Source organism: Rissa tridactyla, chromosome 1, assembly GCF_028500815.1.
Source record: "Rissa tridactyla isolate bRisTri1 chromosome 1, bRisTri1.patW.cur.20221130, whole genome shotgun sequence".
Classification (NCBI taxonomy): Eukaryota; Metazoa; Chordata; class Aves; order Charadriiformes; family Laridae; genus Rissa; species Rissa tridactyla.
In genome coordinates, this window is record NC_071466.1 from 202,537,887 (window position 1) to 202,556,030 (window position 18,144).

Below are 18,144 nucleotides of genomic sequence, written 5' to 3' on the forward strand. Positions count from 1 at the left end.
AAAAGCAAGTGGTCGCTGCAGTTGCAGATTTTGTAGTCTGGGTCTATTGGCTGATTTATACCAGCTGGTCATATAATATTCCATATAGTACTGTATTAATATTTATTATATTGTATATGATATGTACTACATATTGTATTGATGGCTGATTACATATTATATTATTAAAATAAAAGTTGCTCCTTAGAGCCATTTCCATAAGCTGGAGCTTCTTACAGTCTTGGGAGATCATTCTGCGGCTAGAGATAGCTGAAGTACAATGATCTAGGTATCTCCAACCTTTGATTAGCTGGGTTACCCAAGCATTCTCTTGACAAATGACAATCCCTCCCACAGGTCAGGGCTATGTAAGTTAAGCTGATGGTCCGGCTGTTCCTTTTTCTTTTTTTTTTGCCACCGTAGGTTTGAAAAAAATACCCCAGTGTATGCTGTCCAGAATATGGTCCCAGCAAGAACAATTCCAAACACTATCTCCATCTGAGGTGAGAGAGAGCTTACAGGAAGATTTCTTCATGCTATTTTGAACACACACCAGTTTATGGTAATACTCATTAACTACTTAACTACTATTGAAAATTTTATTTGAAGAATACTGAGTTACAAATACCACATAGGAAATGAACAGTCATCATGTACATAAGCAATGTTTTAATGGCTAAATGCTTTTTCTACCTTAAAATCAAAGTAAGATCAATATCTGAGAGCCAAGGGTCCTAAATTATGTCAGTGTTTTCTGACCATTCTAGTAAATCTTAATGTTGAGTTCCTGAGTAAGTGGGGCAGAAATCCATAAAGTGAGTTTCTGTGGAAAAAAAAAAAAAAGACAAAACATTAATGAACCACATTAATTAACTTTATGTTAACTTAAGAAAGACCAGCTCAAAACAGAGAACAAGAAGGGAAACTTGAGCTTAGACCTTCATGATTCCCTTAACCTCATCTGGTAGGCAGGACTGACTTGGTGGCAGCATGCATCTTTCTACTGCTGTATCCAATTTGACATCCCTTTTAGAAATTCAGGAACAGTTTAAAACTAATTAAGAACATGAATTAAATATGAAATTATAAATACAATACATGTCCTGCTCTGTCTCTGTTCAATGTTAAATTTGATGTATTTTATGCTGCTTGCATAATTTCCATTTTCAGTACTTCACCAGTTTTATCTTTAGGTTTCAGAATTAATAATCTCTTAAAATGCGTAATACCCATTCACACCTCTTAGTTATTTCTTTGCCCACCCACAAATTCATGTTAACATCACTCTAACAGCCTATGCTTAGATCACTTTTTCAAAGTATGTAATGTTTTCGTCTTTCATCAGAAACAGTTCCCTGCCACTACTTGGTAAACAGGCATTCCACTTCTTGAAGAATTTGCCTTTTATTCAAATACAGGGCCAGATCCAGACAAAAATACCACAGCCCCATCCAAACACAAACCCAAAAGCGCCAGGCAACCAGAGGGGCTGCTCCAGACTGCACTACTGTACGGACATTGGGAAGTAAGGACACTGGGAACCTCCCCGCACTTCCCAGCAGAGGATGCAAGTGGAGGAAAAAGGAGAACCTTCCTACACCCAGGTCATTTTGTTGCCTGGTGAACAGAAGCGCTCGTCCAGCATCCCCACTGCAGTTTCAATACAGTTCCTGTGGCTCTTAGGCTACGATGCTCCGGGGCGAAAAAATAGATGAGAGACTCCTAATAATAGGAAGATTCTGCAATATTACAAATGTCAGATTAGGGCACCGCTGCATGAATCAGAGGGGAAAAAAAGTGGCTTATTACTAAGCAAACTGCTTCTATTTATATACAAATAACTATGGCTCAATTATGCACTTAAGCACTGCTTTTAGGCAAATTTGCTTTCTGTAAAGCAAAAGCGATATGGTAGAAGTTACTTTCTGCTACGTCCCTTCAAACAGTACAGTCTGTGTGCTTGTTAAACTATTGTACAGTATGTAATCTCATTAAGCCTGTGAGAAAGTGGCAAATTTGCCCTTTGGATTTTGTTATTTTTTAATTACATGGATTGTAGATTTTCAAGTTCTAAACCCAAGCTGCTAGTACTTTTTTTTTTTTTTGATAGAGAGTCAAACATGAGAGGATTCTAGGTAATGGCATTACAACATCTGTATTGGGATGGTGGGAGCGGTTGGACTGAATCTCTTAGAATTGAGAGAGGAATATATTTAGCTGGTTTAAATAATATAATTTTTGTGCCGTTTTGTACCTTCCCTACTACGGCAGCTTCATGTTTTTTCCTCCGTTATTTGAAGTAGTTCTTAATTCACTGAGATCACCTTTTGCACTTAAATGAAATTTTAAATGATACTTTTGTGACAAGCTTTTAAGTCTGTCTTAATCATCTTTTTATGTGATGCTGGTAGTAAGCAGTTATCTCTTGGATTTCTGTGATTGGTGCCTTCAAGCACATCTCAATGGAGTGTTTTCTTTACCCTGCCACATTTATGTTGCTTTCAGCTTGCTTAGAGGCTGTTAAACAATTTCTTCCCTTGAGGCAATACTGATTACATTTATTTACGACATCATCTCTGAAAGTGAGTTTTTTACGATTCTCCAAGGCAGAAATTTATTCTCAGCAATTTTCTTCCTTTACAGATTCTGTCAATAAAATAAATGTTAGAACCAGGTGCGTATAATGGGGATCACACTTTGCTTACAAATAAACTTAAATCATTTAGCCAAGTGGGTAGAGTAACATGAGATGTGACACCAATTGCTTGTTGCCTCAGCTACCTTTGATTGAACGATGAGTTAGTGGCATCTTATAGTGTTAGCACTGGGAGTTCCCTAGATGCAAACCAGTGCTGAGACGCGAGTACCGCATCTCATACAAAGTGTGCAAGACCCACTTCAGCCTGGTGGCTGGTGACAGATATGGGACAAGTGACCAGAGCAAAGGAATTTTACTCAGTGTTGCTCCTTTTGTCTGTTCTCCTGCGGAAAAGGATATTGGGACCACAGAGGCTGTTGCAGCTGTTTATTAAGGACGTCTGTCCCCTCTGGGGCGTCTCCTTGTTGGTGCTAGAGGAGCACTGCACAATCGAGTCATGCATTTTGATCTGGGACACTGAGGCTGGACACTTTAAGATGCTGCAACTGTAGCTGTTGTCTCACTGTAGTGATAGTTTCCTTAGGAACACAGTAGTAGAGCAGAGATTTGCCCTGCCCTCGTCTGAAGTCAGGGAGACGCTCATTAGAGCCAGCTATACTGTAATCATTTTTGGCCACTAAGTAATTGTGAGAAAAGATCTCCACCACTTCTTTTCAGCAGCTGATAAATAACTTTGACAAGTTTTCTCATTTTAGCAGAGTGATAATAATGCCCGTAAAACTGCTAACTTTTCTCCCAGTTTGTGGAGCTCTATCTTCTTTTCATTATTTCATTAGTTTAAAAACTTGTATAACTGGCAGACGTTAAGTAAAAGACAGTGTATGTGTAATAGCAAAGATTAAAGTTTCCTAAAAAAGCTCTTGCTTTTGTTTTTTTTTTTTTTCCCCTGTAAAACTCAGTCTGTTGTATTAATAATTGGTGTCTGGTTATACTTGGAAACGTAAACGGATGTGGATGAGAAACTCTTCATTGACTATCCCCTTTTCCTAAGTTTTTTCATAGCTGCTCAGTGCAGCTCTTACCCCGTTCAGCTCATAAGAGAAAGCATCTCCACGGATGGCTCTTCCATTCAGAGCAACAGCATGAGGTCTCAGACTCAGGCCAAGAACCGTAATTTTGTTGTACTTCAGGGTGTCAGCTCCTCGGTAGCCATTTTTAAGAATTTCTGTCTTCAGGTTTCCCTGGAAAAAGCCACAGAAAAAAATTTTAGGACCACGACAACTCTTTAGAGGTGACATACTGCATACTGTTACTGTTATGGTCTCATCTTTGTCAGTGAACATACAGAATGTCTTCCAATGTAGACATTAAAGTCTGAGATCATAAAGGAAAAACAACAGTCACATTAATTTTCACATAAGAAAGGTTTCATGTATGATTATAAACTAACACAGACACAGCATTCATTTGGAATCCTCTTGGGCATGTTTTTTCTACTTGTAATCAATGCAAATTTGGTTCTTGTACCTATTTACAGGGTACAGTGGCATATGCAAAGCCAAAATCCAGATTCGGAGATTCAATTAGTGACCTTAAGGCAGATTTAATTAACATCCAAAACTAACTGCTTTAAACCATTAGCATCTTCCACAAACATCAGCTGCTAGATATTTTGCCCCTATTTTAGGTTCCACATCTCCACAGTTCTTGCTAGAAATCTCTGTTATATATGTCCCAGCTTTAAGGACACTGAAGGAACGCCACATGTTCACAGAGCTTTCTTAGTTGTACTTCTTATTTACTGTATATTCTGTATTTGGGGATGTACCAAGAGGACATACAAAGTCATTAAGCAAATTCATTTGGATCACCAGTGACAGTAATTTCCCATACAAGCAATGAAGAGGAATCATTGCATTTGTTATGTGATCAAAGTTGTTAAGGAAATAAAGATGAATTACACTGCTCGGGAAATGATGAATCGCTATGCAATCATGACTTTTTAAAAATACGCCAAGGAGAAACCCATGATGGAAACTTTTGCATAGATTAGCTTATGCTATTTCAATGGTGCATGGTAGGAGGGGAGCAGAAGCTAGATCACAGTATTTGTAAGTTAGGGTTGTGCTTAGACTTTTTATTTCAGGCATCCGCACTAAAAATAAGTGCTAATCCTCAGCACACTGATTTAAACTGCCTAAAATAAGGAACGTTGGCTATTATGGAGCAAACGGGGAGAGGCCTCTAAAAGCCTCTGGAGAATTTGTTAGGGTACATACATGTGGTGTCTTGCTATTGGCAGAGCTCCAGCATAGGGGGAGGTTCAGCGTGGGGAGACCACCTCCCTACGGTCATTTATTGCTGTCTCAGGTGTGGCTGAGCAGGAGAGCTAGCTCGAGGTGGCCAGATAGACCCAAGTAAGCTCAGTGTGATGCTGAGCTCAGTGATTGCAGCTGTATTAATAAATAAGGTTGCAATCAAGCTCTGAGGCTCTGAGACGGGACTCTGCAGCACACATCATTGTCCCTCTGACCAAGGTCTAGAACTGAAGGTCTTGGAGAGACAGGGAGGTGACAGTCCATGGAATGAATGACCCTTTCCTCCCCAAGCATCTAGTGGTTAATGCAATTGCACAGGAAAGCCCTGAGTTCTCGTCAGAGGGAGGGAACTTATGGATATCACTCAAAGCCCCATAAATGCAAAGCTAAAAGAAGGTCAGAGACCAGAAGCCAGGACTTCCTCCTGCACTTCTGAGCAGCAGAGTCATGATTTTTCTTTTTTACTGTCTTGCTCTGGTCCTATGAACTTCACCTTTTTTTTCTCCCTACATTTTCCCCCTGAAAATTGTACCAGTTTTAGGAGGAACTTGCTTTCAGACTATTCAGTTACCTAGTGGCTAGCATATCCTTTCAGAAGCTCCCGTTTCCTTGGGCAAACCTTCCCGTCATTATCCCTTTAGTGTAGTCTGGACTCGGTACAGTCTGAACCCCTCTCCCTCTGCCTTGTCTGCCACCTCTGGGGATGGAGACAGAGTTTATGGCACTCTCTGCTCATACCTGAGGTACAGCAGATCTTATATATCCGGCTTATCTATTTTTCTAGACTGGTAGGCTTAATATATGGGGCACTTTGACTTGGGGCACTTTGACTTAGGTCACTTAGCCATTATACTTGTCAAAATGGAGGTGTCAAGTGGATTAAAATACCAACCGCAGTGAGACAGTACCAGAGAGCAAGCAGCCTGAATCATTCTCTGAGACTTAAGTGCCTGCACTAGTCTTGAATTCTTCTTTGTACTTCTGGGTTCTTTAAATAAAAATATAAGTGAGAGGGTCTAATCCTCTAGCTGTTACTTGCGCAACACTCTGTGCTGTGTTCAGGGTAAATGCTGTGATGTCAGACCTTACCAGTAAATCATCTAGGGAACAAAACTTGTGTGTTCTCCTAAAACTAGGTGTGATTAAATTATTCATCCACGATTTTTTAAGAATATAGAAATATGCAACAAATACCAAGGCTTTCATACATTTCTCATACCTCTACAATTTGCTATTTGAGATGGATTGTTTCCTTTATAAACACATAATAAAAAATCTACATTAGAGATTATTGGAATGCAGATAGGGACTTCAGTCATGGATTTACAGGCAGAAGTCAAATATGAGCAATGAGAAATAAAAGTGCCAGTGAATCAACAATCTAATTTGCACAGATCAGAATTTAATATAAAACTGGATATTGTTTTTCTGTAGCCTTCCTGCAATAAATTACTATATAGAGAATACAGAAAGTCAGAGTGATTTTTCTTCCTTTTTGCTGTTGAAATACCCTTTTTTATTTCTTTTTCTTGGTAAATCAAGAAACAAAAATATAAAAAATTAAATTTAAAGTCTAGACATGTGTTATTATTTCCAGGAAAATATCTTACAAATATACAAGACTACATAATAAAACCCATTGGCTTACCCTGGCTTGCGCTTGCTCCTAGAAGATACACATTCTAAGAGCAATATCACAATAGGAGTTAACACAATGTCATTCTTTTGAATATTTTCTGTAGACTACTGTGGGGCTTTTAGGAATACATGGCATGAAAATCATATAATCATATTGGTTAGAAAAGACCTTTAACATCATCAAGCCCAACTATAAACCTAGCACAGCCAAGTCCACCACTAAACCATGTCCCTTAGTGCCACATCTGCATGTCTTTTAAATACCTCCAGGGATGGTCACTCCACCACTTCCCTGGGCAGTCTGTTCCAATGCTTGACAACCCTTTCGGTGAAGAAATTTTTCCTAGTATCCAATTTAAACCTCCCCTGGCACAACCTGAGGCCATTTCCTCTCATCCTATCCCTTCTAACTTGGGAAAATAGACCAACCCCCACCTCTCTACAACTCCTTTCAGGGCGTTGTAGAGAGCGATAAGGTCTCCCCTCAGCCACCTTTTCTCCAGGCTAAACACCCCCAGCTCCCTCAGCCGCTCCTCATAAGACTTGTTCTCCAGAGCCTTCACCAGCTTCGTTGCCCTTCTCTGGACACACTCCAGCACCTCAATGTTTTTCTTGTAGTGAGGGGCCCAAAACTGAACACAGGACTCAAGGTGAGGCCTCACCAGTGCAGAGTACAGGGGGACAATCAGTTCCCTGGCCACACAATTTCTGATACAGGCCAGGATGCCACTGGCCTTCTTGGCCACCTGGGCACACTGCTGGCTCGTATTCAGCCGGCTGTTGACTAAAACCATGCAACTGTCTACATACAACATCCTATTTCTTATCAAATGCTAGAACTGTAGACAAAATATGATCTGCATAGATTATTGAAGTAGGTTAAGGTTTTTTACAATAACTCCAGCAACTTACTATCATATACTTAATGAGCTTCTAGTAGATTTATTTTATAGTATTTTTCTCTGTTGTTTTTTTCTATTGATCTTTCTCAGGACATGTCTGCACAGAAGTAAGCGCTGTGTGAAAGGCATTAGTGCACTGACCCCAAGCTAATCTATTCCTGCGCTGCGTGGAGCATCTGATCAGCACGGTGGGTTGCCGGTAGCGTGCTGAATCACTCCGTGTGAGATCGACCATGGGAGCAATCTCTGTGCTGTCAGACAAGGAAATGACAGCTAAAGAAGTGAGACTACGTAATTCTCTGGTCCACGAAATAAAAACTTCGAGTGATCAAAGTCAAAAAGTTGCGGGGATATCCTGAAGAGAAGAACGTAGCCTTCTCCCACCCATCAGACTGAAAATGTTCCCCGGAGGAAAACAAGGGAAAGGTCCCTCATCCCCAGAAGCTGTGACTCGGGGGGAAAAAAATCTGAGCTGAAAAAGTGGATTTTCAGATTCACAGTACAACAGGGACATTAATGATGTGTCACTATGATACTCAATGAAGCAAACAGAATTGCAGCATCATAGCTGGATTATTTTGTAGCTGTCTGTAAATTAAAACATTAAATAGTTTACCAGGTTTAAAGGCCGAGCTATTAGAAAAAAGCTTTCCAGAGAAAAGTTAGACATCAGCACCTTACAATGGCTACACTAAAATATGTATGTAGGTAGGTACCTTGTACGTTGCTACTTACTTTGCTGAATGTGTATTTAGCCAAGAAGTAGTTCTCCTTTTCAATAGTATCTGTCAAAACACAGAGCACGGAAGGTTGGTATCAAAACAAGGAGCAAAATCCATAAGCAGTTCACGTTAATTGTAGCGAGTGGCTAACATCGGACTAAGATGATTTGTAGGCTATTTAATCTTTTCCTCTAGTCTTCTTAGGGTGGCCTCAGGGGAACACGGCATGAGTGATTGCCCTCTCTAGCAGACCAGCTGTTCACAGTGTCACACCTTTCTCATATCAAAACGCTGACTTCAAGAGCAATCTGCTTTTCACATCTCTAACATTCAACTTCGGGTCAGTTCTGCAGCTATTTCTAGCAGGAGTCAGTGCCGTTATACCACTGAAAAGGTGGCCTGAGGAGAGCCCTGTATACAGATACCACTTCACAGCACGGGACCAGGCTTACCGATTGAATCACCATCATCCCAGAAGAGAGACCCAGAAGCTTCTCCTTGTTCATCCAGGGCAATAATGAGCCCAAATGGGTTCAGACGGCTGTTGAAAAAACATGTTGAGAAGCGTCAGTACAAACCTGTGGGCACTGTCCCTTCCAAGTTATTTAACAACAACATCTGAACACAATTATCTCTAATTTTAAGGTTACAAAAAAGGCCGCAAGAGAAGAATGACCACCATGCTTACCAAAAGGGCTCCTGAAATGATGACAAAAACTTTGCCTTGCCTTGTCCCACTGATGTGTAAAATTCCCACCTTTTGAGCGCTCGTGTGGACAAGTTTCCCCCTCTTTAGTGGCCTTAATGTAGGATAACTGGGCAGTCTGAGAGACAACTGGTCACCACTGCTACCTTGCTATGGTTTAGATTGGTTGCTGCACAGTGCTTTTCCCTTCCTTCCCTACTCACATTAGCTTCTGAGCAGGGTTCAGGCTTGAGAACAGTGTATTACCTATTGGCACAGGGAAATAATTTTCCTCAAAAGAGATCTGAGCTTTTCCACCTTGCCCACTGCATTTGATAAATTCATCCAAGGAGAAGTTTTTTGTTTTCCCTTTGCATATGTTTACTTTGAATGACTGACTGCAGGTCAGCGCGGCAGCAAGAGGTGCAAAAACCTTTTCTGAGCATAACCACGGAGCCAGGAGTAGGTTTCAGCTGCGCAAATGATGACGTGGGTCATCTCTGGGGTGACTTCCCCTAATGCAATGGAGCGAATAGTAGGATAAAAATACCGTGCTTATCGCCTGGGTTGGCAGCTGGGAGCTGCAGGTAGCCTCTCTTCACTTTCTTTTGATTGCTTTTTTGGCCGTCTGTGGGTCTGACCCGCACCTTGGCTGGTTGGTGACAAACACAGATGACATTACCTCTTAGTTGTGGTCGTGGCTGGTGCCTGTTCTGGCAGGATGTAACCTCCACGGATGAACAGAGGGATCTTGCTCAGTGGGGCGGCCACGGTAGCATATTTCTTGGTCCAGGTGCTTGGCACTCTATGACCCTATTGCAAAAATTAATGCTGTTAAAAAACCACAAATCCGGACACTATACATTGTGCCAATATACCACTGAAAGAGACCAAGGGGTACATTTTCATCTCAATCACATCAGTGAGGATCCAAACAAAAAAGCAGATTTCAGGGGTATTATTCCAGTTCCTTTTTTAACATGAAAGAGGATCTAGCCCCTGCAGTTATGCATATGCATGAGATAGAAGGATCATGAATGAAAGACAGCGAATCGTCTTTAAAAATGGTATCATTATTCCATATGCTGTGGGAAAAAAAAAATCCTCATCAGGACTCTAAGCAAAAAGAAAGAGAAACTTTTGCTTCCTCTTTTTATGCATATGGAGCCTGTCACATTTCAGTTTAAGGTAAGTGATTCATAATCGTTTGGGAATGTAAACTGTAGATTTTCTTCTCTTTTGAGGACAAGCATTCCCCTTTCAAAAGGTAATTACAGCATTCAGTGACTGAAATTCGTATACGTGTAGACAACCAGCATTAAGTTCTCTCCATCACTCCTTTCTGGTTTAATGCCTCAAAACCAGGTGTAGGCAAGGCTTACATATAGATAACAGCAAGGCTTTGCTCTTGCCCTCTGTAAACGGTAATTTTAAGTTATGGTAAGTACCCAACCTTGGTTTTGGATAAGCGCCATCTGTATGGCAAATGCGTGCCAAATGCTGGGAGCTGAGCTTAGCTAATGCCGGAGACGTGCCCCATAGGCAGAGCAAAGGACGCCGGTGTGGCCGTCCCCATGACCAGCCCGGCTGGGGGGACCCAGGGCGAACCACAACAAGGAGAGCCGAACAAAATGCTCCACTCCGCAGCACCACAGCCTTATGAAAATAGAAAGGGGAAAGGGCTGGATGAACATCCATCTGAGGACACCATCCAAATGCTGAAAATGACCGAACTTCTTCACAAATAAGTCTGAATTTCCTCTGAGAGCATTTCTGTCCTACCCGCTCCTCCACCAGCCTCGCTCAGGGTAGTTAACAACAGCCTGATGCTCCTGAGCTCCCATTTCCGATAGCTCTCAGCATCAGCCTAACTACTCCTCCTGAAGCCAACACTGGCCTCATCCTGCAGATTGCAGCAGAGCGCAGTTAGGTTGAAACGGAGCTTTTGGGAATGCAGTGCTGGGGATGGTGTTTGAAAGGTCAACACTTGTAGTCCCTGAAACTAGAAGAGGCCGGCATTTTCCAGGGTGCAAATTGTTCTGCATCTCTTGGAAGCATCTTTCAGAGGGTTGCCTCACCCTGCTCTCTAAATATGCCTCCTGTCAAAAGTGAGGCATGCGTGAAACTGCACGCACAAAATAGTGTGCAGCACGTTCTCGGGAGTACGACTCAGGTTTCTGTCTCCGTTTCTGTGCAGAGCAGTGTATCGGTAAAAGATTTAAATCATGCAATAAGGGGAGTGAGGAGGGGAAGAAAGAAATCTTGACAGTTTCATTAATTTCTGGGCTGCTCTTGAAAATTCAGTTCTCTGTGTCTTAGAGCTCTACAAACCAAAAATAGAAAATAAAATGCTACTGAAAGCTGTGTAATTTACTCTCCCAGCTAGGCTGGAGTAGACTTTTTGTGCTCTAGTTTTCTTAAACACAGATGCTGAGGTAAAAATACTGCTGAACATAGCTAAAAGTTATTTTGCTGGAATTGCGCCATTAAGAATTATGTGAAAAATGTAAGAAACGAAATCTTAAAAGTACATACCGTGTAGTAGTCGTACCAACGTGCTTCAGGGAAGTATACATCCACAGATCTTGCTCCCTGTAATTGTTATAAAGTGATTAAATTCTTTTTTCTTTTTGCATTTCTGATATTACATTAGCTTTATTATATTTGCGCATGGAGAGATGTATGCTGAATATTCTAATAACGTCAAATCTTGGATATTATGGCTGAGTTATTACAATAGCAGTGGACTAGTGCTGGCTAACCTATAACACTAAACAGACCTGTCTGGGGTTTTTTACTGCCATTCCGTGGGATGAGTCAATGTTATATGATTATTTCGGTCTAGCACATAGCTCTATGTCTTGCAAAAGTAATGGGCCTGGGTGAATTCCTCTAACGTCTGGGCAATCCCGGCGAGGTCTACGGCAGCCTTTGCAAGACAGGACTTCACATCTGATGATGGAGTGTGGGGACACCACTGCTCGGTGCCTCTTGCACCGTTCCTGTGGCAGAAACAGGCAGAGAGTAGGGTCTGGCAAGGAGGTTACACAGCCACTTGTCTTCTTGGCAACAATTTAAAGTTGCAGATAAATAATAATAAATAATGTGCTGCTAATTGCACAATTGCCGTACTTTGTTTTGCAGCATGCATTGTATCATATTGCTGCAGGGATGAAACCACGCTAAAGACACTTTGAATTAGTAACTCCGGGAAAAGTTGGAATCCTTCCTCTTTTGTCTCAAATTGTTTTTTCTCACAAACAGATTAATTTTGATTCTCAACATAGATGTCTGCCCCTTTGCAGAATTATGCTTTACCCCCAAGGTCTACGCCAGGGAGCAGGTGGAGCATGAAAAGTAAAGGTGGAAGAAATGAATTAAGGCAAAGTTACCACTTTAGGGATTTTATACATAGATACATAGATATAGATATATATAAAAACCAATAGAAGGAGTAAGAAATAGCTGATTTATGAAAGTATGCAAAGCTCACATTGGAATACAAGAGTTGCTTGCTAAGCTGGAAATTTGTCTTGTCCTGCAGCCTGTCTGCCACATTGGACGGTGCTAGAGGTTCCAGGCGAAGTGTCCTAGTGCTGCGGAAAGGAAGGTTGGGGTAGGTTGCTCTGTCTGTTTAGACCTTACTAGCTGCTTAACAAAGAGAGGTAGGCTCAATCTGTAAGGCGCCTTGAAAACTTGAAGGAAAAAAACCTGTAAAGTCAAGATGCTCCTCTCTCCGTATTTTCTCTGCATTATTATGACAACCCTGGATATTCTGGTCTGCAGAGAAGTGTATAACCACCATCTGAATCGTGGTGAGCCTTGCCTTCACGGCTCCCTAAAAAACAAGCCAGTGCATAAGGAAGTTTCCCATTTTAATTTTGGTGGCTGTCTCACTTGCTCATACCCTAGGACCCAAGGAGTGAAGGGAAAGATGTCTCTGACCCAAAGGTAAAGCTGTCCGTGACCCACCTTCTCTAGACAAGCCAGCGCCATGCTGCAGTTTGACACAGTCACTGCTGGCCTGCGATGCCACGGTGAGGGGCTTACAGCTCAACTCTGCCCCCTGCCCTGCTAGCTGGCACAAGCCCTGGCTGCCACCTCTCTCCCACTGCAAGACCCAGATAAGTGTTGCCTCCAAAGCTCTGCTTCCCCCATCAGGCCCCAGGTTCCCAGTGTTACTTCTGTGCTGCAGTTCCCCAAAAAACATTAGGAACCCATTTCCTAGACCCCCTATCATTTTATCTATCTGTATAATGTTTCCTTTCATTCACTTCTTTGCAGGGGGCTTGTCACCCGCTCTTCCTGGGAATGTTTCTCTCACATCGTTCATCCTCTTGCTGGTCTGAGACCCTGTGGAATCTCTTTGTTAGTCATCAGCTATTAGAAACCCGGGTGAATCTGAAGATGAAGGACTGGCAAATGAAGTGCCTCAATGGAGTAAGAACGGTTTTAGATGCAGGAATAAGAATTTCATTTTAAACCCACAGAGGCACAAGGGCCGGTTAAAATAAAGTGACTAACAGTGGCCTGTTTATATGTTTGATCATCAGCAATGTCTAGAAAATATATCAGGTATTCTGGCAGCATGCTGATCGCAAACAGCTCTCGAATATGCCACATGCAAATATTTAGCTCTGCTCAGACATACCTTGCTGGTGCTGTCAGTAGTCAGTGGTGGGGCAAGGAGAGAAACCCACCCCTGCTCTGGCCAAGCAGTGAGAGCCCTGACCCCAGCGCCGTGCCCAGCACAGCCAGAGGATAATGCTGCTTTTTAAAACCTGTCATACTAGCAGCCAACATTGTCATTACCATTTCCGTAATGGCTGTGTTTGCCTGTGATGCTGGGAAACTCCTATCACAGCCCTCGAGATGCTGCAGTTCCAAAACGCCGTGGGTGAGTGGTAATGTGGAAACCAGTCTGCTTTAATATCCGCGTGTCTCTTCCTGGCTTCGACAATTACTACTCTGTGTGTGTCCTTGGAGGGAGCTGCCAGCACAATAGCAGGAGCGCACAAGGGGCAGCATCCAGCCTGTTTACATCCCTTCAGCACTTGGAGTAGCAGGGAAATGCTGTGCCCTCCCTTTCATCCTCCCATTTCAAGCACTGGGCATCTCTGCACTGTCTGTGCTGCTCAGAAATGCATTCTGCAAGCTTTGACAGTGGAGGGAAGAAATGGGTGGATATGAGCAAACATGCCCTGAATGTCATCCAATGCCCTAAGCGCAGTTCATTTCTTTTATTCCAATATGATGGCATTTTTTAATTACAGTACTTGCCTCTTCAAGAACAGGAGCAATCATAAAAGCAGGTCCCCAAAGGAAGGCAGTGTCTATTCCATGAGTCTGCTGATCAGTGGTAAATCTAGTGTTGAAAGTGAGATGCACAATGTTAATTCACATTTCTATAGAACTTGCAGAATATTTTGGTATTACTCGCTGCGACGAGAAATCTGCTTCCTCACGACATCCTTCAACACCTCCAAATATTTTTCGTGGCTGAGGGAATGCCAAAAGGTGGACAGAGATTCAGAAATTACAGTAGCACCTACCATACTGGAGCAGAACAGAATCCCCACAAAACGCTGGGGGTGATTTCTTTTCAGAATAGCGGCAGTGGGAAAACAGCTAACTTAATTTCTGTCCAGTGGGTTGAGATTTCATAGAGGGAGCCAGAGAGCAGGACAGGGGCCAGGGCCAGGGGAGGGAGCACAGAGGAATACCACTGTGCTCTAGGACCTAAAGCATTTGTGAAATTCCTTGGATTCGGCATCCCGCATCTTTCACAGATTTACATTAGAAATCTTTTGCAGGACAAACACGAAGCAACATTCGTTCATATTGCGCTTTTTAGCTGCCTTTCCCAGATGGATGAAAACGTATGGAATTCAGTCCATTTTATTCAGTGCATTAAAATCATTTTGGATTCTGATCATGTTCCCTGGAGTGCTTACAGTCCCTTTCGCCTGGCATCATCTGCCAGCTTGGGAAGAGATCTCTATTCCACCATGCATCAGCTAAGGAAAATATTGAATAGCACCTGGCAAACAGGAGAGATCCTCCCCATCTCAGGAACCGCCACTCATCTGGCATAAAATCCTCGAGAATTTAAATAGGCCTTCAATCATTTGTAAGCTTATCTCTGAGGAAATTCATAATGGATCCTTGTTCCTTCTAAGAATGTCACGTGGAGCCTTTCTAAAATCAAGGTGTCTTGTACCTCCTGCTTTCTCCTGCTCCTCTGCCCCCTTTCCCATCCAACGGCCCTGCTGCCTTGTCAAAGATGGCAACTGGGCTGGTTTACCATCATTCGTTTTTGACAAGTTCGCACCGGCTGTTGCACATGAGCGTATTACTCACTCAGGTTGTACGAATTATTTATTTTAAAAAAAATGTATTTACTGTATCTGTTTAACTGACTTTGTGGCTGCCCCCATCTAAAGACAGGTTTCTGTTGCACGCTGGCCGGAGCAGAGCGGGTCGGTGTCGGTGTCCCGCTCTGACCCCCTGCCCGCTCAGGGCATGGGCGTACACTGCAGCCAGCCAGGACTCAGAGAAATTAACCCAAAATGACAAAACCACCTTGCAATAAAAAGACATCTATTCGGTGTTTAGATTTCTAAAATATTGGAATTTTAGGGGAGTACATGGAACTTGGGAAAAAAATATTCTTGAAGGCATGCCTCGGGCTCTGCCTGAAAGAAACCTCAATATATTCAGAGTTTATTTTCCTGTCAAAAACACCAGCTCTTTTGGACGAGTAATCTTGGTCATTACTGCATTTTGACATAATACGTTGTAAATATTTAAAGTGGGGTGTGGTTTTTGATGAATTACCTTGCCCTAAAGATTTTGAAATTTAAAACATTAGTTTTTTCTTGCCATCTTAATAGCTTCTCTGTATTTTTAATTTTGCTATCATAAAGTTATAATACTGATTCAATATACTTTGTTGTGGGAGATTTCAGGAGAAAAACCTGATCAAGAAATTATGACGAAAGAGAAGTCGATCTTATTTTCATGTGGAAACCAGGATCTCACCATCTAACTCAGCATTGTTTTCTCTTGCAATTATAGCAACCACGGGCCCAAATTCAGCAAACAAAGGAACTTTCCTATTTTGAAAATAGAAGCCATTAAGCCATACCTGTGATCTATGAAAGGTGCTTAATATCACCTACGTGCTTCCTATGGTTAGATGCTGGCCTCTCTTCTGGCTTATTTTTCCCCTGTTCAGCCATGAAGCAGAGCTTTCCCTTCCAGTAATGGACTACCACCTCCCGGTCTTTTTGGACAGCTGAGCTACTGGCGCTTCTGTTTCACCGAGTGAAAGCCTCAGAGGCCCCTAAAATGCTTATAGGAATCTACTGGCATGTTGTTGTTCTTTGTGATTTGAAATGAGCACCTAAAATATTTGAAATGAAATGAAAAATCTGGAATGACCACATGAAATAGCTATTGCTTGGAGACTCCCTGCCCAGGCAGAGCCGTTCTCACGGTGAGCCTTGTGAACTCATAACAGCTCCACCTGAAAAACGAGTGCAATTTTTTTAGCTCTCCTTTGTATTTGTTACGAGGGAAAGGTTTGATGTAAAATTCCATCATCCACACATCGAAAATTCTGTTTCAGTTCTCTCTTTCTCTAAACCCCACATTTCTCCTCCTGTCAGCATCTGGGTCACTTTCTCTTCTTGAACAGACCCACTAGACCAATGAACACTAATTTAGAAATAGTAAGAAATACTCGTTAAGTAACAATAATAAACAGAATTATCTAATAATAGTAAGAAATGCTTTTAAGCCATTTTAGGATCTAGCTATGGCAACATTAGCAAGTGATGTGGCCACTAGGATGGGACCTGGGTAGTGAAACAGTTTGTGCTGATCTCCCGATGCCTACACTCCCTACATGCATTTGAGAGGTTTTATTTCCTAGTAATCCCAGCCTGGTCACACTGACTAAACTCCCATCAATGGCTGGAGCCCACCTTTCAGCTCAGTTTCACCCGACAGAAGTCTCACTGGTGCATCTGAGACTGCTCCACAATTCAAATCAAAGCGAATTTGGAAATTTGCTAAATGTAGGTGTGGCCCAAATAGAGCCCAAGTATGCCGGGAACAGTCAGAAAGGCAGCTTTAACACCACTGAAGTAATTCTGTAGTAGCAGACATTAGCTAATATTAATGCCAAAATGAACTCGGACATTTCCAATATTAACACAAATCTCATTAAGTGAAAATAGAGCTAAAATAAATACTTGAAATAGCATATAGCCCCTTTTAAGACATGAGTACCTATAACACTTCTCCTTAATGTAGCCCAGTTAAATAAGGTAGCAGAGTAGGAGGGGGAAGGATACTGCTTTTAAAACTTATCAGTCAGCCATTACACTGCGTAGGCAAAGCAGGTTTTGTGCACATCCTTTCCATACCTCAATGGTCTGCACTTTACTGTAATCTCAGTTTAATTTGCAAAAAACGCCTTACCCTTTAACCAAAATGTTTTTAACCTAAAGGGAAAAAGAACATTAAACAGTCCTGGACGTAGCCTGCACCTATGAGACTAAATTGTGTCAGAGCTTCGGGCAGTAGCCTTTCATATGTACTATTTGCACTTCTTTGGCTCAAGTCTTTGCATAAAGCATTCTGAAGTAGAAAATTTACCAAAAGCAGGTTAAAAGCTAATTAAGAGATGCTGAGAGGGGAAACTAAACCTCCCTTTGATTCCTGCTTCTTCTAAATTGAAAAAACGAGTTGTTCCAAAAATCTGTGGTCTCGTTTTCCGAAGGGTTTTTCAGTCTGTATTTATTAATCTCGGGTTTGCACCTGCTTCTACACTCAGACATCTCTATCTCTGTTTTCTCTGTGCGTTTTGTGGACACAGATGTAGGTTTCATACATAGCATGCAGATGCGAGTGCTAAATTGGAAAATGCAAATGCTGTGGATGATTGGAAAACGGAGAGTTCTCTGTATGAGGCCTTCTTGACGTTCTGGACCAGAATACAGATCTCATATATTTAATTCAAATATAGGAAATACAGGTATGTGATTCTTATTTTTAAAATAAAAGAGAACTGCGTATTTGCCTAAGACCAGAAATTTTCAGAATTCTCCTTACTTAGGTTTTTTTTTTCCCCGCAATGGAAACAAACATAGGGTATATTTTAATGAAAATCCATTGCGTATATTAGAAGTTATTTTTGTGCGTATAGTTTGATTAGATTTCATTGTAAAACTGTTCTTTTTAAGGGAGAGCATGCAGTAATATTACTGTGACTATTCTCAAACAGATATCAACT

At 41.8% G+C, this 18,144-nt stretch overlaps 1 protein-coding gene across 1 annotated transcript in view; it reads right to left on the minus strand.

The window, feature by feature from the left end:
- Positions 1-630: 630 nt before the first annotated feature.
- LOC128909853 (sucrase-isomaltase, intestinal-like) overlaps positions 631-18,144 on the minus strand; it is a 48,349-nt gene continuing 30,835 nt past the window's right edge. The window contains exons 14-20 of the mRNA XM_054202217.1: positions 14,124-14,208; positions 11,379-11,435; positions 9,526-9,656; positions 8,611-8,699; positions 8,172-8,221; positions 3,661-3,819; positions 631-802 (exon numbers count right to left, since the gene is read on the minus strand). Coding sequence (XP_054058192.1) covers positions 743-802; positions 3,661-3,819; positions 8,172-8,221; positions 8,611-8,699; positions 9,526-9,656; positions 11,379-11,435; positions 14,124-14,208 — 631 coding nt within the window. The 3' untranslated portion in view covers positions 631-742. The remainder of the gene's footprint in view (positions 803-3,660; positions 3,820-8,171; positions 8,222-8,610; positions 8,700-9,525; positions 9,657-11,378; positions 11,436-14,123; positions 14,209-18,144) is intronic.